General features: G+C 40.6%; 1 protein-coding gene across 7 annotated transcripts in view; it reads left to right on the forward strand.

Annotated features, from left to right (window-relative positions):
- Positions 1 to 27079, forward strand: part of ELMO1 (engulfment and cell motility 1) — a 318734-nt gene that overhangs the window by 206088 nt on the left and 85567 nt on the right. For 6 of the 7 annotated variants that reach the window (XM_071804820.1, XM_065831560.2, XM_065831559.2 and 3 more), the window contains one exon: positions 2521 to 2657. In XM_071804820.1, coding sequence (XP_071660921.1) covers positions 2521 to 2657 — 137 coding nt within the window. Of the gene's footprint in view, positions 1 to 2520; positions 2658 to 24702; positions 24945 to 27079 lie in introns of those variants that run through there. The other variant, XM_065831567.2, reaches the window with a different exon arrangement.

A 27079-nucleotide genomic window follows, 5' to 3' on the forward strand; every position in this document is an offset into this window, starting at 1 on the left:
ACTCCTCATGTGCCTTATTTGTGATTTTTCCATTGAATCATATTATTTTGGATAGAATTTTCGAGACATACAAATAGCTACCCTTGAAGTTAAGTATGGATTTTTTTCCCTCTACTGTCTGGATGCTGGTGGGAATTTTGAGGAAGTTGTTTATCATTTGATTTTGAATTTTTATTCGGGTTTGTTTTATGCTTTAAGACATTGATCCCACTTTCTAATAAGCCTAACTTTCTCCATTTATGTCAATAACAATGATTTTTACTCTTTTGTTTTCAGACCAAAAATGCATAAAACACAGTATGTTGCCTACTTACTAAAAAATGGGGGGTGCGGGGAAGTGGCACCTCTGATTCTGCATGCAGAACAGCCAGCATAATAGATATGGTTTGGGGCTGATTATCATAAGGAGTGTGAGTTAGAACCGATGATCAAGTTTCTGAGAATCCCTAGCCTTTCCATTAATTTTGATTTATTGATTTTTATGAGCAGGAGCAGTGATAAGCTCAGGCTCTGAGGAGGATCAGAAAGGCCAGTGTGTGTCGAGGGTTATTGCCTTGTTTCGTGCTGTGATTTATACAGCGTAGGTACCAGCTGCATTATTCTGCTTGGTGTTATTTCTTCTCATCATTATAGTATTTGATGACTTAAAGACAAGTGCCCTCTGAGAATCTGTTCTGTTGTGTCTCTGACATTATTACAGGCTGAAGGTCTGATTATTGGAAGTGCTGAGCCCTTGCAGCTCCAGTGGAATTAATGGAAGCTGAAGGTGCTCTGAAAATCATGCCTGAGGCATTTTATTCTTTTAAAGAGATTGAGTCGTGCCTTATAAATATAGGTGTCTGCTTTGACTAATGGAGTTTATTTTATTAGAATGAAACCTGTGCTCCAAAATTAACTCTCGTCTTCACTACGTAGCTGAGGAATTGATTAGATCTTCATAAATCTGATGTTAGAATTAAGCTTCGAATTTACAATTAAGCTTCAGAGCTTTGCTTTATAATTGGAATACTGAATGTTGGGAAAGATCAGAATCCCCGTTTCTTTGAGGGTTGAGGTGATTCTAAGCACAACTCATGTTCCTTTGGCAGAGCTACTGGTGCAGCAGTGGTAACTAAAGATGCTGAATGGGTGGCTTTGTGGCTAGAAGAGGTACCAGGACCAAGTCTTTGCAGCTGATGCAGGGGATCAGCCCGTCTGAGCCTTTCACACTCTCCTGCAGAGAGTCTTAATTCTGATTTATCCAGTTCCACTGAGAGAAAGCAGATGTCAGACAGTGATCCAGCCTAAGGAAAAGGGTGATTTATCCTAATGCTTGATAAATCTGCCATTCTTGCAGAGGAGGAAACTTGGCTGAGCAGCAGCAGTTTTATCCTGAAGTGAGGGAAGGTACTGCTGGATGGGCATGTGAGTGACTGCCGGAAAACTCCAAAGGAGCGCTCATGCAGAGGTGAAAGCCACAGCTGAGAGATTTGAGGACTGGGTACATGCAGAGAGGCTTAGTCAACTTGACTTTTGTTTGCTTTTTAAGAACATTAATATGCAGCCTACTGATGTGGGTGTTCAAGTCATGGAAGCCTTTAAAGATCCTCTCCAGCCCTTTGCTAAAACCCCTTCTGTTCCCAGATTGCTCAGATGTGCCCAGGGGTCAGCATTGCTTCAACCCTTAGTATTTTAAAAGCCATTCATCACTCAAGTATATTCACAACAGTCTTGCCAAAATGTAGTTTTCCTTTTTGGGAACATCATTATAGTATTCTTATACTTTTTCCTTCCTTCAAGCCAGTATCTGATCAAAAAATATATAGTTTGGGGTTGGTTTGGTTTTTCTTTGGTTGTTTTTTTTCTTGGACTGGTTGGTTGGTTAGTTTGTTTGTTTTTTCTTCTCAGGTAAGGGACAGATGACAGAAGATCCATTTCTTTTGTTTCCAGTTATTTTCAAAGAACAAATTTAATCGGTTACATTCTCATCTATGTATCTGTGTAGATTTCTCTGGTTACCACTGTGGTATGTCCATGTACAATATGGTAGATCATCTGCTGTGTCAGCAGAGATTCACATTTCAGTGTCTACATTTATCTAATACTGTTTTGTGACCGATGGATGGGGCTTGGTGTTTGAATCTCAGCAGGCAATACGGTACATGCTGTTAGCAGTGGGGAAGGCTGTTGTTTTGATGAGGAGAGTTGTGCTCCTTCCCTGTGTCTTTCTGTCTCAGCCTGAACAACAAAACTTGGCACAAACAAAACACCCATTGAGAGAATATTTGGGCAAACAGGTAGTTGCTTCCTCTGTTCTTGCTGCTGGTCTCCTGCAGACAGGCTCTATACGATGTTTCATTAAGACTGTTGACCAAATCTGACTTTTCAAGATAATGTTTTGACATCCTTTCCTACTAGAACTGGGATTCTTCTCAGTTACAGTGTTTTCTAAATTTTGTGGTTGATTGTATTTTATGTTTATTTTTTTGAGCTCCTGCCTGTACATGTTTTATTCCACCTTCCCTGTTTTTCTGTTTTTAGCCAGTGAGACCTGCAACGATTTCCATCCCATGTTCTTCACCCACGACAGATCGTTTGAGGAGTTCTTCTGTATCTGCATTCAGCTCCTGAACAAGACATGGAAGGAGATGAGGGCAACTTCAGAGGACTTTAACAAGGCAAGAAAAAACGTGGGGTGAAAATAACTGGGCAGGATGGTGAAACAAGGCCATGTATTCTTCCACAGAGGCACAGGGGTTTACGGATCCCACTTCTGCTGAGTGCTGTGGAGTTTTCATCTGTGCAGGTTCTTTGCACATCAGAGGACCAGCATTTAGAATGTGGGATTGGGGGATGGGAGGTGTAAGAGTGGTTCACAGACCTTTTTCCATCACGTTGCTCTGCAGACTGCAAAACTAAAAACCTGGCTTGAGGGGAAATTCTGCCTTTTTATGTTAGTAATATTATGCTGAAGTGCTGCAGCTTCTAAGGTTGTAAATAATGCAAAGAGAGTACTGCAGTGATAGTTCTGTACATTCATTTCATATGAGCATTGGAGTGATAAAATATTCAATAGTGGACACAATCCTGACAATGTGCTGTACAGTTTAGCCTGCTAAAACAAAACAAAACAAACCCTCAGTATTGAACCCTTTTGGTTGTAAGACAGAGTTCTGAAAGTTTCAGCCAATCTCCTGCCTATCAGCAAAGCTATGGAGAACAGGGCCATCTGTGTTAAAGGGCCCTAGACATCCTATTTTAACTCTCTGACTTACCAGAAAGCTGAAAAGTATCTTTGGGATTTTGTAAGAGTGACAAACTTGTGCTTTTGTGGCCAGCTGGCATCCTTGTCTTTGTTGGGATACTTAGACTAGATCTTGATCCTCTCCCTGAGACTAGAGGTTGGTTATAGAGCTGTTGGTTAAGAATGAAAAGTGAGACTGTTGCACTGTCACGAGACTCAGATGTTATGTGAGAGCTAATAACTTCTAATTGGAACTGCCTGTTATTGAACTGGTCTAAATGTCCATTTTCAACTGCAAAGCGAAGGTGAATCTTTAGTGTGGAATACCCTTTGTTGAGTTCTTTTAGGTGACGTAGTTGCTGGTCGTGCCAGAGCCCTGGCAAAAGAGAGGAGGGAAGCCCAAAACGTGTGCTGTTAGCTAGATGACCTAGAGTCTTGTTCTTTCACAGAATTTCTGACATGCTTCTCTTACCTAATGGTGCAGGAGCACAGAAGGAGAAATAGCAAGGTCAGTGAACAGTGTAGAAACCTCAAATCAAGGGCTTAAAAAGGCAGCAACGTTTTAAGACTACTACTAATATGTGATTGTTTTAAAAAAAATGTATTAACTGCCTATTACTTACAGACCTTCTGTCTCGTTAGAAGAAGGATTTGTGTACGTAATTCCCACAACTTGAGTTGGAATATTATTAGTAATCCTAGGGGATTCAGGAAATGATACTCTTGTTTCTGGCAACAGCCCAGTTCACCCTAAAAATTAAACATTTACTTTTCAGTGCTAGACATTGCTATGGAGCTTCATGGAAGATCAAGTAGTTGCTTCTCTGGTTTGACTAGTTTGAGCTTTGTGTTTTCTGTTGCTGAAAGTCCTGTGACTTCACCCAGCAGCTCTTGCAGGTTCATCAAGGTGCACAGCAGGTCCTACAGCATGTATCATTGAAAACATAGGTGATTTTTAACTCCATGGGGCAAATCTAAAACATTTGCCATCACGCTACCAGGAATTGTCTCTGGTGGTGGCGCTGTTGTGCATGAGAGATGAACCCAGGATCTTTGCCTGCAGAAATGACTGTTGATTTTGTACCTGTTTTTGTAAAAAGGAGGGAATACTAAACTCTTCCAACTCTCATTTCTAACAGTTCAGTAATTACGCTCTGCTTGTCTAAATCCTTTCTTTTAGTCATAAGGAGATTTTTGTGCTTTTATCCACTGCAGTTGGCATGTGGTGGTGATGTGCATTACTCAGCTGATAAATGTCTGAAGGGGGATCTGTGAGTGAAGCAAACTGTGTTGTTGTGTGGGCTTGTGAAGCACTTCTGCATTTGTGGGGGATGATCATTATATAGTGGTACCCAAGGTTTACCCGTCTGGTTGGTGGATGACAGCTGCCAGTGCTGATTGCTTTACCAAACTGAACAACACCATTTTAAATCCCTACCTGGTAAGAGGCTTTGGTGATTGCAGCATGTTAGTATTCTTTCTGCATCTTTCCTGTGTGCAAAGAGTACTTGTTTCTTTTGAAAGAAAAGTTACTTTTGAAAATTTGGCAGATGAAGGCCACATGGACCCAGGGAACATTCAACCCCTACTTCCAGGACTGAAGAGGAAGAAAGCAGGTCTCACAAGATGCAATAGCTTAGTTACTGTGGAAAAAATATCTTTCATCCTCTCTTTGTGTTACTATTTTGTGGTTTCAATAACTTGTCATGGTAATGGATGAAACATCACTTTGCTACGGTTTACTACCCACCTGGCTGATGGGATCATTAATTTTCTTCCTTCTTCCCTTCCTCCCCCAAAATCTCTCAGTATATTGGCTGGTAGGTCTTGAGACATGGAGATTCTGCTAAGAAGCAAATCCACTTGCTTTGATCTTTAGTCGTAACTGAAGAATTGAGCATTTTGTTTAATTTTAAACTTTTGATTAATCACAATAGCTTGTGCACTGAGGGGCTGTAGGAGGTCTGTGTGCACTTATAGAGATTTATTTCCTCCTCTCCTGCGTTGGAGAATGATAGGTGCTGAAAGAAGTGAAGTGATTGAATACTTCCCCTCAGGTTTCACTGCCAATTCTCAGGGGTTTTTTAAGTATTAAATTAAAACTTCATTTTGATGACAAAATGGCATACTGTGTTATCGTGTTTCCTCAGTTCATGTTGTGGAGATTTCATATAGGTTTGTTCATTTTTAAAGCTTAAAAACAGAAAACAAAACCAAAAAACCCAAACCAAAACAAAACAAAAAAAAAAAACAAAACCAAACAAAACAAACAAAACCCAGCACTTTTCTCATAGTTGGAAGGATTTTATGGTGTTTTAGTGAAACATTTGTGATCTCATGATTTGTCTCTCTGATTCCTATTTGTTAAAACAGACACCTTTTGTCAACTCTTACATTATGAAAAACTCCTTGGATCTCTATGGTGATAGTATGATGCTGTCAGACCTGAAACCTTTTTTACAATCTCTCAATATACTGATAGATGTCTGAATAGAATAATTCAGTCAGGCAGCTAAGCTTTTATTATGCCTTTACAACATTTTAAGACATACATAATTCATGTCTGGTGAGTGTTCTAGAGAATTAAGATGCAGTTGGATAGCTAGACATGCAAGTGGCAACAATTCCGTTTGAAACCTTTTTGTTTTTCTTTGATCCTACAGATGATCAAAGGACGCTTCACAAACTCTGTCCTTCGCAGTCATTTGTGAGCAGACAGCATGGTTTATGACTTTGAAAATATAATCTTGTCTCTTATAATCTTGAAAATATAATCTCTTGTCTTGTAATGCTTTACATAATTCTATGTGTTTTATTGCAGCGGAAGAGTATTGATCTCTGGAGTCGATGCTGACTGTAAGACAGCTGGACTGAGTTATCTCACACTCCAGCATCTAGAAACCTTTATCACCAGCCTGTCCATTTAAATAGGTGCCCATCAGTCAGTTTTCCCTCACATAGCAACCAACTACCTACACTCTGCTCAGGGTAATCAGACCCTGCTGCCATACAGACTAAGATGTATTTAAATTGGGGCTTTTGTGTTTATTTTTATCATGATAGTAGGTGGAATTCAAGGTAACTGCCCCACTGTAAATTTTTTTCTGTGGGGCTAAATGAAAGCATAGTCCCAGTAGAAATTTTTTTTTATTGATCCTCACTAGTTGTACCTAAGTAAATGTCCCTCTGTTGCCCCAATGCAGATTTACATTGAGATTGCTATCTTGCTATCTTTTTAAATACATATATTATTTCTCATGAGACAATGAGACCACAGACAGGACATTACATAGGGAATAAGATTATCCTCTTACCTCTATTCACCAGGGATTTCAGTCTGCTACTTTTTGTACGTGTAAAGTTCACGTACTAATAGGAAGAAGGGTGAGCAAATGGATTCTTTTAATTGCAGGGCCAGCTATGGCTTGTCTTGTTAGACCTGCAGAACCATGTGAACAGTTTGCTAATTCTGTGCCTAGTGTAGTGCCATCTTTAAAATAAATAAATAAATAAATAAATAATAATAATAATAATAATAATAATAATAATAATAATAATAATAATAATAATAATAATACTTCCAGCCCCAGTGTGCAAGGAAAAAGGTAAAATTATTTGATTCACTGGCCATGATTTTTTTGAAGCTGCTTTGTAGAGAATGGGCAAAATGATGGCTGCTCTTAGGTATTTAGATGGCCAAAATTACTATTCATAACAAGACACAGGTTATCATTTCAACATGGCTAAAGTTAAGCAGGGGATACCAAAACTGAAAAACTTTCTACGTCATGTGGTGTATGATGCTTGAAATCAAAATCTATTACATTCACTGAAATTACAGTTTTAAGGGACAGGAAAATGGGATGAGGTTCGCTAATGATGCTACCAATGCATTTTTCTCATTACGGATAACTCAATTTATTTTGTCTGCTGGCCATGTGTTCAAGATCATCATAGTATAAAACACTAGCTTTTAAATGTTCTATGAAAATTTATTTTGTAATAAGAAAAACATTCTCAGAAAACCCCCAAAACCTCTGGTTTCAACATTTTGATAATGTTAGCATTCGTTTCACAGTGGCAGACCTGGGTACCAGGCGCAACTGTATTTGTGGTGTTCGGTTATTTCAGCAGCACACCAAGCTGCAGCACTGAATCCTTGTGCAGGAGTGGGATCTGCTCAGCAAGACGATAATATATGTCTCTGACAGGTATACACATAACAAACTGTCTTGTGTGGTAATCAGTGAAGTAGACGTTGTTCACAGTGGCAGCAGATGCAAACAAGAAATGCCCTACTTGAGTCCTGTAATTAAATACCAAAGCAAACACTGAGGCATTTGATAACCACAGAAGATGTTTATTGCTCATGCTTAGACCCTGTGAACATTTTTCCTTGCGCTGTGACAAGATAACAGGAAAGGTAACCAAGCATAACATAAAAATGAAAAATACCATTTCCTTGCTTGATGGCGGCTTGGAAATGCCATGCCACAGGTTTCTCAGCTTCTCTAGTGTTGTCATGCTTTCAGCAGCTCTAGGATGAATAATTGTGCAAGGCTGCATTCAAAATATGACTAAGTGTTCAAGGACAGGCTTTTAAAGAGTGTACTTGTGTGAGAGGTGTTTTCTATGGGAACACGTCATGGGCCAGCACCACCAACAGATAATCTGAGTTACCCATAAGGAAGCAAAGGTACAGAGGGTCATTTGGAAAGGGTCAGAGCAGCAATGTAACAGAGGAGTTGTCACTGCCTTTGCTGGGTCCTCTGCAAATCAAGGAGACTCCAGAAGCAGAATGTGCACAGATCCTGTCCAAAATGTCCCCCTGGCTGCATACCGGTTGTCCTAGTGCCAGTCCTCGCCATGGCAGCTCTGGGCCTGGCCTGGAACCGGCAGGGCTTTACCACAGACCTGAAGGAGAAGCAGGTTTCCTAACATGCTCAAGTGATCCCCTCTAGTGGCACTAACAATATTCTGCACTTTTCTGCTTGTTGCAGAGTTGGCTGAGTCTTGATAAACCCCTTTTTACAGGAAAGAGGCAGAGGCACCTAGAGCTCAAGTGCTTTGGCAGTAAAGCAGCAGTGGGGCCAAAAGCAGAACCGGGATGTCTGGCCCTTTGCTTCAGCATCCTACATCACCCTGTCACAGCTGCAGCAGCAGCCCCAGCCCGAAAAGTGGTGCTTTCCTCTGTGTCTCTGCCTCTCTTTCCCACCCCCTCACAGGGATGCTTGCAGGAGGATGGCAAATGATAGCTCCGGGAGCATGAAAGAACCATTACCTCAAACAGGAAAAAAAATGATTCAAACAAACTTGAAAGTAGAATTCTTTGGTCAGTCCATAAATCTGTCTGTCCCTTGCTTCTCCTTTCAATGATGAGGAGGGAAAGGGATGACAAATAGCTCTTCAGAGATGCTCTCCAAAGCATTTATTGTTTTCTTATGGGTGTTTTTTCACCAGATGAGTTTAAGTTCTTTTGAGAGAAGCTTTGAAAGGCTGTTCTGTTTGCATTTCACCTGTGGGAAACGCCAGGATAGTGGAATGATTGCACCTCTCTGTTAGCTTTATTGCACATTCCCTTGGCAGTGCTTTGTTTATATCAGTCAGGGATACCACAAATAAATTATTCTCACATAGACTGAATTCAGTATTCCCCAGGCTTAGGCAGATTAGCACAAATTAAATTCCACATTTTCACACCTGAGGCCATTAGCACATTATTAACTTTTATTGGAAACAGATAATTTCTATAAATATATTGTATCATTAATTGTGTAATGCATGAATTTATGAAAAAGTATAGCAATTAACATTTTGCAAATCTGCTGCATAGCTTATACAGAAAATGTGGCTTTTTTAATTGAAGAAAAGAATCACCCTCCAAATACAATGGGAATCTCCTAGAAGAGCATAACTGGGTGCAGGAAGTTTGTCAGCTCTATTCCATTAGGAACCATTTCCTTAAGAAGGGCCTGTTTTAAGCAGTGCAATTTAATGTGATATAGGGAGAGCCTGTTTAAGACCCTTCCCTGGCATTTGGTCATTGTTCCCTCTATGCTTTTTGTAGCCTGGATATTGCAAGTTTATTCCTGCATCGGCTGCTCACTTGGAAATGGCTCTGTTCAGTCTTGTCCGTCTCTGTGTATTTATCTACACCTGTCAGATCTCCAAATGTGTCTCACTGCATTTGTCAAAGCCAGTTTATTACTCATCTGCTGCTTCTGGCTGCAAGAACCTGAGAAGGAGTGTTTAAGACTCTTAAGATGTGGTCTTCCACTTACTGAGGCATCAGTCTGTAAAAATCAGATCTAAATTTAAATATTCATACCCCAAAGGCTGGGACTGTCAAGCTCAAATGAACTGAACAGGAGTATTGCATTTTAAAATCTATTTGATTGTCTCCTTTTGAAAATTTTTCAGTCTTAAATAGCGTTGTCAAGAATGCAAATACATTAATAAAAAAAAGTGAAATTTAAGTACTTAGACTGGATAACGAAACAGCAAGGAGCAGTATTTGCCCATCCTCTGTTTTTGTAGCTTAAGAACTACTTTTCTAGTTCAAAGATTTTTTTTTTTTTGTTAAAAATACTATCTTTACTATTTTCTGTCTCTACCAGAAGGCTTCGAAAATCTTTAGTAGCAGGGTCATATCTAGTTATTATCTAGTTATTATCCTAGCTGAACTATCCTTCTCCAGTGATCACATATGTAATGATTTCATGGAGGGCATAGGCTTAAAAGGAAAAGCATTTTAAAGCTGAAATTCTGCCTAGTGTATGCCAGGATGGGTACACTAAAAAAGAGGTGAATTCTTCAAGCAAAAAGCAGGGAAAGGAAGGGATGTCTTAACAAAACATCTGTTACTTTAAAAATAATAATAATAATAAAAAATAGTATTTTAATATAATCCATTCCTTGGTCAGAAACTTGTTTGTCTTATCCTTTCCCCAGTGATGAAAGTCGCTGTTGGTTTCAGCAGTGAAATCTCTTCTTTGTGAAAAACCCAGCCGTCATTGGCAGAGAGGATTTTATCCCCCAGCTTTCTAATGAAGTCAGTGTGTTACTGTAGAACGCTTACGGGTCTGCTTAACACCCTGGAGATGGCAATTTTTACAACTGTTGGTACTTCATATTTTCAAAGTGCTCTTCATTTTCATCTCTGTGGGAGCTGATCAAACCAATAAACATCTTGGCCTTCAAAAATATGATTGAGTGGAAAGCCTGATAACCAGAGGAGAAACACTGAGTGTAGGTTATCTGTGCTAACTGCTTTTTCTGTACTCTGTAGAAACCTTTTGCACTGGGAAAGAATTCCTGGCTTGCATATAGAGTGTGCTGGTTGCTGAGGGAAATGATACGACCTAACTGGAACTGTCACCAAAAGAGCGTATTTTGTGATATCGCCCGTGTCATTCCTGTGTTAAAGTGTGGATAATAATCAGATCCTGGGAACCACCCTTGTCTCTGTATTTTTATTTCTTCTTTCTAGGATATGTGTTTGTAGTACAGTTAAATCAGAGGTGCATGGCATATGGGTTTTTGCTGCATGAATTGCTGCTGATGTGAATGTCAGTGGGCATATAATACCAGATTTTCATTTTGTGAATCACAATGCATGGAATTCAGCCCGAGAGCTCCCCAGACTATAGACCTTATTATAGGCAAATGAAAAAGGGAAAGAAGGGGACTGGGGGGAGGTGATGTCTTAGAGATTTTGTTTCAGTTGAAATGAGGTTATCCTGATGAATGATGCAGCTGACAGTGAGATTTTTATAGCCTCTCTTAGAGTAGCAGAAGAGCTCGTGTTATTGTTGGTTCACTTTAAGTAATTGTAATCTAAATAGCACCGTGGTTGAAAAGAGCAGCAGAAATCTTTCATACATGTCTCCTAAGCAAAGCCAGGGCGCTTTGTTGTGTTCATCTCATCTGTCCTTATACAAATGTCCTTCATTGTTTGCAATCTACATCTCGCGTGTTGTCTTGGTGGAATACGTCAGTCACCGTTAAAAAGGCATTTGCCAGTCACTCACTGCTGCTGCCTGTCTCTATTTTTAGCACATGAGGTAACTGCCCGGCATCTGCCAAAAACAATCCTGTTACCCAGTGCATCCGTGTAAATGGAGACTGGCAGGGAGAGGGCTCTCCCCTTCCTTACTTCACACACAGCAGCTGTTTCACACTGTGGCTGCACCATGTACACGGGGACAACACAGGAACTTGCCTCTGTGGCTTTCCCTGGGTCACCTTGGGCACCCATGGTAGGGCAGCTATGGCAGATTTAGCGTTGCACAGGCTGTGTGAAGCTTTCGCAAGTGATGATCACAGGTTAAAATGGGCCTTGGTTTACAAACATCATCGTTCCCAGAGGCAGGATGAGTGGGAAGGTGGAGGAGGGTGGGAGGTGAGGGATTTAGCGTGTACTTTCTGAAGGAAGCATCAGGTTTTGCCCCACAGAATATTTGGGCTTGAGACCAGAGCAAGGGCATTTGTTACTTGGGAATGATAGTGAAACTGAGTTGTGTAACTTGGGTTCTGACACTTCTCCATTGGGAGCAAAATAGCTTACTGGAGGGTGGAAAGTGTTGTGTGTGCCTCTGAAAGTGATAAGGCCCTTTTTTTTTTTTTCTCTTTCACCTCTACACTGTCTATTTGAATAGCCATGTGAAAAATGTTGTGGATTTATTGATGACTGAAAGATAATTTAAACCCTATCAGGCTCCCTCCCAGATCCTCAAGGTACTATTATGTGTTGGTCATGACAAGCAGAGAAACAAGACCCTCAGTAATACATACGAAAGATGGAAGCTGAGAAATATCAGCTCGTAAGTTGAGTGCAGGAGTGGAGAGAGATTTCATAGCATGTAAGTATTTTAACCTAAGCACCAGAGACAGGTGAAGAAACTAAGACCAAATTCTTTGTCAGAATCCTTGAAAAATACATTAGTGCAGCTGATTGAAGATCTTACCATATCAGTTGAAGATATTCATACTAGGACCATGAAAATGAAATGCTTGAGAACCATCCTTGCATCAAGAATGTCAGGACTGAGTCTGGAAGAGTGAAAGCATCTGGGGAAATAGCTTACACATACTTTGATTTTTTTGGTAACTCTTCTCTCCAGAGATGTATCTTCAGATTTTCAAGCATCAGTTTTCTGTCTTGAGGAAACTGGGTGATCTTTGTTGTGTTGCTGATACAGAAACACCAGTAGCAAGAACTTAAAAATTGCAGTTGTATCCATTTTGCTTGAATATTAAGAACTGCCTACAACTTTTTGTTATACTTAACTAAGAGTCCAAAGGAAACTACAGATCTCATTGTATCATTACACTGTCAGCTTCTTCAGAAGCAATTGATCAGACCTTCCTATGGAAAGTAACATCTCAAAAGTCACAAAGTAGAAAAATGGAACATCCTTCTTTTTGTGAGATGAAGGGTGTAATCTCATAGCTGTTGAAATTTTCAGATTCCTTCCAAAACTTCTTTTTTAAGGCCTGTATGTGATTTTTTAAAAAGCACATGTAAGAACTAGTGACTGGATGTAGAAACCTTACTGGATTTCTCTCTCTGTTCTAAGTGAAGTTTCTCTAGCCTCTCTCCCTGTTCAATACTCGGATCTCCAAAAGGATTCGTGCCCTCAGTCTTCCCTTCTGCCTGTCACCTTTCCTTGGAGCAACAGCATGGCTCATACAGTGCTTCCACCTGTCTTATGGAGGGTGTTAATGACTCTTCTCACTTTCTATAGCTGGAATACCTGCTGGCTACCTTGCAGAGCCACATCTCCTGTCAAGAGATCGGAAAGGACCTTTTGAGGTCCTAGAATATTGGAAGCCACTTTGTGAAGCCACGATGGGGGTTACTGGCAGTGATGTGTTTTCAGCAGTGCTAGAAATCTGAAAGATACTGCTGAAGTTTTCAAGTCAAAATTACATCCATAGACCTGTTTCTTATTCCCCAAAATGTAGCTATATGGGCAAAAAATGTCTTCCCTTATGAGCAGTGGCATAAATACAACATTTTAATAAGGATGGCACAGAACTGGATCTTCTTTTATCTAGCCTAATTCTGCATACAGTGGGCTGCAAAGTTTATTTTACTTAGAGAAAAGACCTATCTCCACCAATCTGGGAGATAAACCTCGGCTAGAAAGTACTGAATGTGTGCAATGGCTTCAGTTATATACATGGCCTAAATGGCCCTTCACTGTGTATAATCTTTTAAGGTAACAGCTAAAGCAGAGTCTTTAAACTGGTGGTTCTACTTGGGGAGAAAAGAAGGAAAATCTCTCCATAAAACTTACTTGGCTTTGCATGGGTTAGGGGATTTTTATTGCCTTGTTACTTTTAAGCTCTGGAGAACAGGATGTTTCATAGCTGCTCAATTTGCTTTAGTTATTATCATTTTAAAGAATTTGATGATTCTAATTTCCTTCTCTACGCTTCTTGATTTTAGTACTAGAGTAACACTTCAGTATCTAGTATTGCTTTTTCTCATGGCTGGGGCTTTGATATTAATTTTTGCACCACAGCAAGCTGAGAATGGGTGATTGCCAATGCAAACTAAGGACTCAGGAAGACTAATTTCATGTTTTAGAAATATAATTGCAGTTGTTTGTTTGCAGGATGGTCGCTGTGCTGATGAGTCAGCAGTGTGCCTATGTGTGATGTGGACGTAACTGTGTGCTGGGGTATGTTAGCTAAACCATAACTAGCAGGTCAAAGGAAGGGATTATTCCCTCAAACTTGGCACTTGTGAGGTGGCAGCTGCACAACTGTGTCCAGTTTTGTGCCCCAGCAATGGGAAGAGATTGATGCAATGGAGCTACTCCAGCAAAGGGCCACCAAGGTGATTAAGGGGGCTGGAGCACAAGGCATTCAAGGGGAACGTGAAGGAACTAGATTTGTCCGTCCTGGAAAAGGCTGGGGGAAGGAGGGTGGATCTTGTTGTATCTTCTTCCACTCTCTGAACAAGAAGCTGTAGAGAAGGTGCGTACCCTTCTCAGGAGTACACAGTGAAAGAGGAAAAGACAAGTTCCAGTGAAGGAAACTAGTAGGACAGAAGGATAAAATATTCTCAATTACTGATACTGGTGGAGCACTGCAACAGGTTGCACAGAGGGATTGTGCATCTTCATCCTTGGAGAGACTCAAAACTTGCCCACACAAAGCCCCAAACAACGTGACTTGAGCTTAAGGTTAGCTCTGCTGTGTCTGCTGGACTTGATGATGCCTAGAGCTTTCCAGCAATCTGAATTATTCTAGAGTTTTATGTGTGAAAACTACTTTCTTATCCAGTATGGAACAGGTAGAAATAGTAATTCGTATCATTAATCATTATTGAGACAAACACAGATGCAGCATCAACCAATCTCGTAATTTTTTTCAAATGTTAAAGAAAGTGCAAAAGATCCTTGTGGTGGAGCCAGTAGTCACTTTTAAGAAGACAGGCTTTCCCCATTAACTGCAGTGACCCCCTTTAAAGCAGTGTTAACTTGTCTTAGCTCTGACAGCTGAAGTGTTGTTACTCAAGAATGTTCAAGCTCTTTCAGAAATACGAGGTTAAAAGCATTTCCTCAAAATTTTCTTGCTATAATTTAGGTTAAGTGTGTTTTGCTAAATATTTGCCACTGGCTACTAGTGCAGCTCTGCTGACATGGCAACTTGTCTAACCACATTGACATATTAGTGTGTTTGATCCCTAACGCTTAAAGCAGGCAGTGTATGTAGCAAATGCGGAGCAATGTTTGGCTTCTAGTCGATTGGTTTTGGGGGTGTTTGTTGTTTTGTGGCTGTTGTTTGTTTGGGTTTTCTGTTTATTTTGGTGGGGTTTTGTTTGTTTAAGTGCTTTTCTTGTACACAAGCCTCTGCTTTAGCTAAAGCCCATTGCTTACAGGTCCTAGCTCCTTGTGCAAGCTGTGACTCTACCATCTGGGGAAGTTTCAGGTATTTCTTTTAAGCGCCCATTTCTGACCAAAGAAGATCACCATTTAAACTGACGGATCACAGAGAAAGTAAAAAAAAAAGGAGAAAGGAAAGGTGACGTTAACTTGTTTTTACTTGGATAGCAAGAATACATAAATGATGTCTTGCATGTTGCCTGGAAAATTAGTGGTAGCAATGGAGACTTAGCCCCCACCTCCTTTGTTAGTGCTTTAATGATAGGACAGCTCTGTCTTGGTTTCTTCTCTCATGTCCTGATGCACAATTTGTTTGCAAGGAGATGTATTTTTTTTTTTCCATTGTGGAAGCACCTTCCACATTTAAGCAAAATATTTCCCCTTTGTTTACAGCCCTTAAAGGTTACAGTAATGAAGTGGTTAGATGCATTTTTTATGTAAAGGGCTGTAATGAAAATGTGTTGCAATTTGGGACAGTAATGAAAAGGGTGAGGAAAAAAATGAAGAGATGGCATTCACATTGTCTTTCTGTGCACCATTTCTCATGCACAGCGTTAGTAAGCAGCAAAAATTAAAAAGCAATAATCAGAGAACCAGAGCTGTCAGAAATTAACACTCTCTCTCTCTCTCTCTTTTCAAATGATCACGAAGAAAATAGTCATGACAAATTTAATAATCAACTGGTATTTATCAGTATGTGTGTATGTGAGCACAGCATACGCAATGCTCGCAGTGATTACCAAGGCAAACGAGGACAAGCTGTGTTCACGGCAAGCCCAGCACTGCAGCTGCCTTTGGGTGGGTGGGATTCTGTGGCTGCCACAGATGTCGCAGATGCTCTGTGTTGGGTAGAAGATCCGCATGTGAGTCTGGGACCTTGAATGCAGAAACCTATACGCTCACGTTGCCTGGCTCCAGTACAAGCAGCGGTGCTGTTGTTGCCGAGGAGAGACTATGCCCCAAAAAAGTTCCCTGCTGTCCAGATGTGAAAATTAGTTTCAGGCTAACACAGAGATATTGAGCACCGCTAGACAGGGCAACATCTCAGGTGTGGAAGGCAGCAAGACCTCACTGTGGGCTGTAGCTCTGATAGAAAAGTTGTCTACATTGACTGTATCAAAAAAAGAGTGATATTGGAAGCTTTGCATGCTGCAAAGCAAAGCTATTCTGATTAAGCTGATAATTTTAAAATAAAAGGGCTACAGAAGAATCAAGATAACCAGCGAATCACTTATTTCTATTTTTCCAAATGAAACAAAGTGCTATTTAGAAAAAAAATGCCGTTAAAAATATGTTCAGGACTTCAAGGAAGAAAAGCAGGCAGAAAAATTGTGCAAGCACCATTAAGCTGCGGAAATTTTCCTTGGAGAAGTTGCAGTACCTTTTCAAAGCAGCATATGGGGTTTATTCTGGTGACTCTAATTTTAACATGAATGGGAGTCACGTGGAATACTCCTAGCATACTGCTTTGAAAATATATCCCTGCATGATTAAGGAAGACTGAAATCTTTTTAAGCCTCTATCTTTATTTATTTTTTTTTAACCAATTCTGAAATGTTCTTAAAGGAAAGCATTAATGGAATGAAAATGGTCCAACCCTGAATACAGCTGTAATGTAACATGTAGAAATACTACTGGCTTAGCATTATAAATGTTCTTGTGCTGCAGAGGCTGAGGAGTGAAGGGAGAAGAAAACTTGGAGTTTGTACCCACGGATGCAACTGCCTCTGCATTGCTTGACCTTTATAAATTTGTCTCTTGACTAGGAAGATGAAATAATCATTCCACCTACCAGGTGCAAAGCGCAGAGTTCAATGAAGAGAGTGAGCACAAGGCTCTGAGATGGCAAGCATGGCCATGCTGCAGTATTGACAGCATCTTTAGCTCACGGATGATTGGGACTGAAGAAATATGTACTCTGAAGATCGATTAGAGAGAGACTCATTAGTGAGAGGGAAGTTCTGAGCAGATGCAACAGCCCTGACAAAATGAGCCGGAACACTGATAGATCTGGGCCTGGTGTGTGGGCTGAATGTGAAGCAGGGTTGCTGGAGGGAGGCTCAGAGAGTCCTTTCTGACAGCCGGTCCTTCCTACCCATCTTCAGAGAAAACAGTCTTCACAGTTTCTTGAAATGTTTTGAAAAAGCTAAGACAGAGAATGTCCATAAAATGTCCATCCGTATTGATGAATACAGACATGAACATGGTGAGAAGTATAGACATTAATTTGGTGTCCTTCCAAAGACACAGAGAAACAGGGAAAAAGTTACTTTTCCAATACTTTTTTTTTTTTCAACTGAGTATGTAAGGTTTTTTTTTATAACTTTTGTTTTGTGTGGGCTGCTACTTTAGTGCTCAAAGATATCCTCTGATTGTTTGCAATTTCTTATTGCCTATCATAGTAATATTTATCTATCTATCACAGAGACACACACCAAAAGAAGTTGCCTGCCTTTTCTGCTTTACACAAAATCTTCACCAGTGATATGTTAAATGGGGATGCTGGGCTCACCTGTCCTTCATATCTGTTGACTTTCAGACTGAGGTGTTAATGTGATTTGCTGGGGTTTCTCCATTTGTTCCAACATGGTTGCCACTTTCCAGACTTAAACATGAGATACAACAGGCAGCATAAAGGAAAGAGTATTTATGACAGCCTTATTCAAGCAAGAGACTTCATTTAAGCAAGCCTATTTATAAAGCGAGGTTATTTATACTGCCTTTGGCTGTGGATGGGCGTGTGTGGGCATGCTTCTGTTGTGCATGCGCCACGTGTTTGGGTATGTATATTTGGCTGCACATTTCCATGTGCATGGATTGAAAAAAAGTGGCTCTCTCTGAGAAGGGGATGTTTAAAAAGCCCAGCTTAGCCTAGGGTGGCTCTGAAGCCCATGGAATCAGAGCGCTGCCAGAGACTGGAACAGAAAAAGAGTGTCAGTAGCTCATTTTATGTGCTCCAAATTGCCCTCTGAGAGCATGGAGGGTGTTGCTCTTTCTAGCCAAAGCTAAGTGTCTACTTGGTAAATTGCTCCAATTAGAGTATACCTGCAAAAAAATAACTACATGGTAAACAACCCTAACTGTTCATTCACCTTATGTGAGCATTAATTTGATTTTCATGCCTGTGTGAGGTGGAAGCAGACAGAGCTTGTTCTTCTCAAGGAGGTTCATTGTGCGCTTGCCGAACCTGGAGGCAAGACTTGTGTTTTCTGTTCTTCTTGTTAATTGTGTTCTCGGCAATCCCTTTTCTGCACCTCCAGAGCCTTCTGACACTTACCCTACCCTACAAGCGTGTGATGCAAAAGTGGTGTGAAATGAATGTGATAAACAGTGGATAGGCCCTCATTAACAGCTATTAAAATAACAGTCTAGAGGTCCTTCAACAGCAGCTGGGAAGGTGAACCAAGGCAAAGATAACTCTGTAATTGAGCTGTTTTCAGTACACTCTTTCTAAATATCATCAACCAGCATTGTCATTCTGTTCTTAAAGGTGCATAAGCACTAATACAGTTCATCTAAAGGCTGCTGTGTGCCTGATTGTTACTCTTAACTAACACAGAGCAGAAGCTTTTGAAATTAAACCACACTTGTAGAAAACTGTCCCAAATCAAAACCCTCATTTCATTTTCCTGAGTGCCCAGGCAAGTATATACAGAGCTTTTATAAATCTAAAGATGTTTGCTAACATCATCTATTGTGCCAGTCTTAAGGGCCTGTTGGATCAAACTCAAAGCCCCGGTTTCAGGTCTCATGCTGCTAAACCTCTTCCCCGTTAGCAAGAGAGAGCAGTTTTGTGTGAACAGATTTAATCTTCCTGTGCAGCAGATGTGCTGACACATGGGCTTCTACAGTCAGTGGGGTAAATAATCTCCTGTTTAAGTAGTTCCTAAGTACCTATTTATGTAATTAACGCATTAAAAAAAAAAAAATCATGCATCATTAGTTAAATAGTGAACCATGACAGCATCAGAGGAAGTTCAGATACCTGAGATAGATTATTTTTCCTTCATTTTGTCCCTCATATTGTTCTTTGGTTTTGTTAAAAGCAGGAAAGTTAAATAAACCATTCTGTTGCCACTTCATATGATCAAGTAGAGATTTAATCAACGTCTTCTAGAAGAAGAAAACTGCAATGCACTAATGAATAAGATGAAGGGGAGCATGTGTGCATGTAAAAGAAGCAAGACCAGCTACGTACGTGGTATACTGTGTTTCAGCAGTGTTAGTAGGACACTGTACAATCCTCAGTTCTCATCCTGTGGAGACCAGGCATTAAAGAGAAGTCTCAGACTATTTGGATTGCAGATAAATCCAGCTTGTGTTGCATGTTTGGCAGTATGTGCAAAACACAAGCTGGAGAAGTAGCTAAAGGTAGAAGAAAATTGCAAGTAAAATGCTGCAGCAATGTGAAATTGTTCAGTCCTGGCCATGTGTACTCCAAACCAAATAAGTGAATGAGAGAGGTTTTTTGATACAAAATTACGATACGCGGTTGAACAAAGTGGGCAAAGGAGGGAGCAGAGAAATCCTGTCCCCAACTGCAGATGATGAATATGTGATAGATTTGGCAGATAGCACTCATAGAGGGTGAATGTAATGGAATTTTTTAAACCCACAAGGTGATTTCTGTGGCCTTTGCAGTTGTGTACTTAAGGAATCTTGAAGTCGATGATGTGTACTGTAAAACCTTTTTCTGTCTACTGTCTGGATATAATTGATTTGAAATTCTTCAGTGCCCTCTCATGCTGCATGACTGCCATGTCTGTTTGAAATGGCGAGACTTAAAGGTTGCAGATAGCTGCAGGGGCTTGTGTATTTTAAGGTTTGGTTGGTTGATTGGTTTTTTTTGTTTATTTTGGTTTTTTATATGATAGGTATACAAAGACAAACTAACTGTGATTGTATATTACACTGACAGCAAACCTAAATATCATTTGAGGTTGTTTGTCAGATAGCGCTCTGCTGTTTCCATTGTCAAGGTTAGAAATAATTTTCTTTTTTTGTGTGTGTATATCAAAATCTATCCAACTTCAAATCTATTCCCTATGACAGCGTAGTCTTCTCCTAAGCAACCCAGTTCCTCTTTCTTCCTTTTTTTACACCACGTTTCTTATGTGTGGTTACAGTCGCTTTCTATTTGTGTGTGTGTGGTGGTGGTGGTGTTTTGGTTTTGTTATTGTTTAGGGTTTGTTGTTTTTATTTGGTTTGAGTTGTGTTGTTTGTTGTTGTTTGGTTTTGGGTTCTTTGTTTTGGTTTATTGTTTTGGTTTTTATAGGATGGGCCTATTTTGGTTCTGCATTAAACATGAGGCATTTTAGATCTTCTTGGAGGTGGAGGTGGGAATGGAGCCTATAGTCACGTTGTCTAGACTAGGAAGTCTCCTTTCACCACGCAGACTACATGTAATCATTTAGCAAAAGGAAAACTGAGAAATATTCATGTCGGTTCCTGTAGCCAATTTCAGGATTGTTTGTAGGCTGTCTTTGGCCTAGCTGAGGAACTTCAGTTGTCAGAGAAGAAAAAATATTGCAAATTCAACATCCCTAGGCAGTCATCATCCAGACTGCTTGTTGTCTGTGTCCAGGACTGTTGTATGAAACTCTATAAAGCTCTAATTTCATTTGTGTAAGAGGAATAAAGATTTTTGTTAATGCACCTACCTGCATCTCGAAGGCTTTTAACATATGTATGCATCCTCAGAAAAGGGCCAACTTGCCTGGTGGTGCAGCAAGAGACTTGAATGCTCCCTGTGCATGAAGTAGAGAAGATAATGAATATTGAGTGTGCATATTGGTGCTTTGATGGTGGAAATCAAACCCATCCATGCTCTACAGAATGAAAGGTTCAGTGTTTCTGTAATTCATGTAGACCTTACTGGGTGCTGTGGTGGCAGATCTCCTCTGAAGGTCATGTCTAATCTGATTTGCAAAGCCGTGTTCCTGACAGTGTTTTCAGCAGCTTATATATCACTTGGTGTCCCTAGTCTGATAAGCTTTGTGGTTTGTAGTAAGACTGTCTTAAGTGGCAACAATGATAGATATCTCTTTATACCGTGGCTCAGTGTTTTCATTTTAATTTTTTATGTGTTGATGTCCACAAACTTATTTCGGATCCAGTAATATTAGAAAAAACAAACAAAAACCACCAAACATGCTTATTTGAAATAAAGTGTAGGGGGCTTTTGATAAAAGAGGCATGTTTTCCGATATTAGGATTTGTGGAAGACCAAACTAAATGTGAAATGTGGCCTTAAAATTCTCTGAAATACTTGCTTGTGTTATCTACAGTTTAGGTCCTGATTGCCACTTTGAGAATATAGATGTGGAAGGGAAATCTGTAGTTATTCCTGGAATAAATGAATAGATTCCTGGTGCAAATCAGTTGCTTCTACCAATGAACTTTTGAAAGTGACGGAAAGTTTACTGAAAAATTGTTATGGCACTGGAAGAGTTGTGACTGGGTGCCAACCAGCGAGTCTGTGTCTTGGGAAGTGTTAGTAGGTTAACCATCTCCCCGTGTAGGTATCTAGGCTAAAAAAAAGTAAAACCCACGATTGGGAAGGATGAGCAAGCATTATGTCACCGTTGATTGTTCCTCAGCTCCCACACACAAACAGGTCTTCACCCATGACAGCGCACCACCAAAAGCTGCTGTCAGATTGGAAAATGGCAGCTTCGGTGTGAAGCCTTCCTGAAAATCTTTGATCCTTTGGTTGAACAACAACATTTTCTTCCACTGTCTTAGAAGTTTTTTCACAAATCTCATTTATTATATTGCTTTGAAATTGGCTGAATTTCTCTAGCCTTGAATTTTTGATCTCCTTTAAAAGCTTTCTTAGGTATTTGTGCCCTGTCCTGCTTTAGGGTACAACAAAGTTCTTAGTCTGTTTATTCTCACACCGCAACTTTGAGAGGAAAAGAAATGCAATTTACAAGGGAGATTAGTAAGAAAAGAAGGCGACAAAGGGTGAGGTTTCTAAAAGTTATATCTAACAGCTTGCTGCTGTCAGAAACAGAGATCTCTGTCACTTCTGTTCCTTTCCTATGACAGGAAAAGACCTTAAAAATTGATCTTCTGAGTTCTTGACTGGTTGCCCTAATCTGGGATGCATCTTGTCCCTGTCAGTGGGTGAAATGCAGATGAACAGTTTTGGAAACTCGGCCAAGGGAATGTTTCTTCAGATGCTTCCAAGTTGCACTGATAATCATTACATTTGCTTGCAGCAGTGCTTTGTTTAACAAAGCACAGTCTAATGGAGAGTTTTGAACTCTGTATATCATACAACAGAAAGGAACAATGTATTTGATTAGGAAGCTCTCCAATTTAATATTGGCTTAAAAAAAATAATCAGGATAGAGAGTCACTAGGAATGTGACAGTTGTTTTTCGTTGTCCAGTAGCATTTGATATATTTATTTATGGTTTGTGTGACTATTTTAAGCTGAACATATTGACAATACTTCCAGTCCATAAGACATGACAATAACAGCCAGCAAAAAGAACATTGGCACTGCTGAGCCGCTTCATTATTTGCACACAAATTGATGTGGTACTCTCCACACCCTCAGACCACCCTCTCCACTGTGTGATTTAGGTGGAAGCAGGAGTGGGAGAGGGATGGAACTAGATAGATTGCTCTGGGGGCTCTGGGGGTGATTTGTTTGTTTGTTTTCCTGTGAAGATCTGTCAGCAAATCTAGGCTTTGTAGTTAGCCCCTCCCTTCCCCTGAAATGCACATTGACCATCTCTCCACAGTTTAATGTTTCAGAACTAAAAGAACGACCGCAAAAGCCCACAAGCTTGGGGTGATGCATATAGTGATGGTGGGGCAGGAAGTAGGAGGTGGTGCTGCTCTAAAGGAAAATGAAAAGCCTGACAAAGTACAGCATTGCAAGAAGTGAATCCTTATGGCATCCTGAGCCATTAGAAAATCCAGTTCGCTTAAAAAGCTCGTTTCTCTGTCAAAAAAGATAATTGAGTGACAGATGTTCTGAAAAAGCCAAATCTCTCAGTGTAGCTCTCTTTTCGTGGCCTTGAGCACTAGATCAACAGGCTTCAAAGACCTTCCTGGACTCTGGATTAGGCCCACAGAAGGCTGGTAGAAGACATTTAACAAGGAGCAGCCTTTATTATACAGGGAGTATTATACTGGGAATCTGCCTGCAAGACTGTGTCACAGTGCTTTTTAAAGCGCCACTATTTACAATGCCTAATGCAGAGGATATCTGTTATTAGAGCAATACAGGAATGTGTTTTTTCAGAGGGACCTTCTTCTTTTATTCTTCTTTAAGTTAAATAAATGAAAACATTCATGAAAAAGGAACGTGTCCTCCTTTTTTCCATCTGAAATTCTTCTCTAACACCATTATAATAGTATGCCAGTGTCTCATAGTCTATCAGGGCTTATCTTTGTAATATAAATAGATACATTTAGGTGTTCTCCCATTCTGCAGTTTCAGTAACAGAAGCATGGAGAGGATGAGAGATTTTTTTTCAGGTGTCCCAGAGAAAACCTGAGGAACAGCCAGAAATCACCCCAAACTGCCGAGTCAGTTTGCTTTATTTCCTCTTGTGACCTAGTCATATCTCCTTTCTTGTCACGTCAGATGGTAGCGCAGAGATTTATACCCACGGTTAACAACCCTTTTGTGGATGTAGTTTTCCTGGTGGCATGTTTCATCAAGACCCAGGCAGAATAGGGTCCATCCAATCTAGAATTAGTTGCCTGCAGGCTCAGGTCACCATCAGTGGGTGCCAGATATGATTTTGGAAGCCTGGATTGCTTAGGAAGTTTCATAGTAGTAGTGTCAGGTTTTGACCTCATTTTGGACAGATGCAATTTATGGAACTGGAGAGTGAAATGTAATATTTTGATGGCCCATGCAGCAGTCTTGCCTTGTGCTGGTCTATTACTCAAACTTGAAATACAAGTAATGTGTATTACTTTGGTACACAGGGAATGTAGCTCCTTAGGAAATGCATGCATATGAGTGAATACTTCTCGTGTTTATACATTCATACAAATATGCGTAACGTGATGTGTTTGCACAGGGAGAAAGTCAACGTGTGCACAGCTCTGTCTGCGTGTACTTTCCCAGCGTGTATGAAAAGAGAAAGCAAACTCGCAATCAAATAAGCACCGAGAGCAGGGGAAAAAAAAGATGAGATTGCAGTTGATTATGAGCCTGGCAGCAGATGTGCTTCACAAATCCAGCCCGCTGCATCCAGGCTGTTTCCATGGCGATGGAGCGAGTAATTGTGGAGCTCCGGCACGCTCCCCCGTGGCCCCGCTAAGGTGGACACCGGGTCCCCACTAGCGCTGCCTCGCTCCCTCTGGTCAAGCGCCGGCCCCTGTCAAAAAACAGGCAGGCGGAGAGGGGGAGACCTGGAGATGAGGAGCTCTGATTTATTTGTTTCCCGCCCCCGTCTGATGGTAGGATGCTGAGGGAGCAGCGCTCTTCCTCGGAAACATGGTTTCCCGAGATGCTAAATAAATGGGCAGGAGTTTCCCCGAAAGAGGAGCGGGCTGTGATTGGCTGCCGCGCCCGCCCGTGCCAATCCCAGCCCGACCGGCCCTCGGGTACCGCAACATAAGCAAAGCTACACGCTGGGCACAGGGAGCGGGGCAAAGGTGTGCGGAGGGAAGGGGGGGTCTGCTCCTCTCACATGGCTACGCCGAGGACGGATCTCGTTAGAGAGCTTCGTCGGAGACCATCTGCCACTCGCACACGTTGTGCCTTCCGCAAAAAGCAGCATTAAGTCATTCGCTCGCTGTCGTGTGGGAGGCGAATTTGTCATCGGGAACGATGGAGCTACGGGATCTCTGTAAGTAAATCCTTATACTTTATCCTGCGATTTCAGCCTGGGCACAGATCAATAAATGATGTCGAGGAATGGCAAAAGAGAATTAGAAAAAACTGCAAATATCGCGAAGGGTTTCTCGGTTTTGTTTCACATGTTCTTCCTAATGGTTTCAGGCATCAAACAAACTAGTTAGCTGTTTGCATTGCCTTGGGTGGTTGTTTAGTCTAATTAAGACTAGTCTGTTAGGATGCTGTATTCTCTGAGGCATTTCAGAATACCTCTGTGTTTGAAAAGGAAAGAAAACCACATGGAGCAGAATATCACAGGCACAAAAGTCTGATGTGCCCTTATGTAGTCACCAGCATTCGTAGTGTCAGTACAATAACAGGCACGTTATTATTGGTTTGTCAAGCACTAGTTCTGACCCCCAGCCAAGAAAACATGAGTTGTTCATCATTCATCACTGTGCTCAGCACAGAGAATCACTGCTTTTCCTGCCCTTTATGTTCTCTTTTTTTTTCTTTTTAAATTAATTTCTTCTTTGGAGGAGGCTTTTAAAAATACACATTTAATTCAAACACTTTCCTGTTTGTTGATGAAACAGGTGAGTACATGAAAAGTGTGGAGAGTTTCCTTTATCACCATTGTGGGGCATGAGTTAGAAGTTGATTCTCTTGCCTGTCGGGACTATGCTTTTGATTCTATAAAGCAGAAATGGTATATTTAGAAGTGGGGGGTGGTGGTGGTGTGCAAATCTGTCCTTCTGTAACCCTCTGGGGTTACTTGAGTTACACGAGCCATGAATTCGGTTCAGCATTGTTCATGTTTTATCAGTTATTTGCTGTTAGACTGGGAGCTTTGCTGCACAGAGCTTGTGAGTGACTCTGCTTAACCCTCTCAGAGGCTGTAGTCATCTTATCTGGTTTGTGAAAATACATAAGAGAAAGGACAGAAATAGAAACAAAAATATATAGAAAAACCTTTCTGTAATTTCACTCTGTTGCCTGAGGTAGTTATGCGTATCAGGAATTTTATAGTAACCAAACTAGATGCAAACATCATACGAAGCTGGCTGCTTTTTAGGGATCCGTTTTTGGTGTCTTGTGTTCATTTTAGAACTAAACACACAACTTCCTTTCCCAGTGTTGGGAGCTGCTGGGAACTCACATTGCTGCCTGGGAATCTCAGGCTGAGGGTGTGATTTTTTTTAAATACGGCTTGACTGGTCAGCTTTGCTTTTGAGATACTGCTTTGCAAGTTGTGGCAGGAAGGTGTGTCTGTGGAGCTTATTCCTTCAGTTAAAGCAGTCGGCGTCACCTCGGAGTTAATGCTGAAAGGAATTGTCACTGTTTTCAAGAACTGTTTGATCAAAATAAATGGGAAAAATACAGAACATGTACTTCAGAACATCAATACAGTGAGAGTGTCTGTTGAACACTGTATTAAGCTCTTCTGTGTACTTTTGAGTTTTTAACCTGATGTATCACAAATGCAGAAGAACCCCTCATTAGCTTGAATTATTGCCTTTTCTAAGACAGAATTAGTCGCTTTTCCCTGTGTTTCCCAGGGATGTTTGAGTTGCCTTTTGTTGAAATTATGGCCCCAGGTATCCTACAGTACTGGGCTTAAAAACAACAACAACAAAAAAAAAAAAAAAAAAAAAAAAAAAGAAAAGAAAAAAAAAAACAAACTGATAGCTCTTATTGCATCACTACTAAACAAAAATAAATACTGCAAGTGTCAAGAATGAGATTTTTGAAATTAAACACGTATTTAGGTGCTATGTCACTTTCCCTAGGGGTTTGTATCATTTATTTGTATTTACTTAGCACTGATATAGCTGAAAATCCCATCGCATACGGCAGTCTAAGCAAAGAGATGTGCCCATTCCCCATCTTGGAGGTAGATGCTTTGATCTAGGCTGAGATGTTCCATAAAAAGCTGAGGGAGCACTTGAACTCTTGCACGCTTGGGCATGGTTTGTTCCTGGCTCCAGGCTGGTCATTTTTAACACCTTTGGGATACATCAAAATGAAGCTCCATTGCACCTTTTGGGGTTTTAAATTCTATATTTATTACTTTCCGCTTAATTTTCTGATTGATAATGTGAGAGAGAATATTATCTTTTAAGATCACTGCAACTCTTAAGACAATAT

Source organism: Patagioenas fasciata, chromosome 2 (genome assembly GCF_037038585.1).
Source record: "Patagioenas fasciata isolate bPatFas1 chromosome 2, bPatFas1.hap1, whole genome shotgun sequence".
NCBI lineage: Eukaryota > Metazoa > Chordata > Aves > Columbiformes > Columbidae > Patagioenas > Patagioenas fasciata.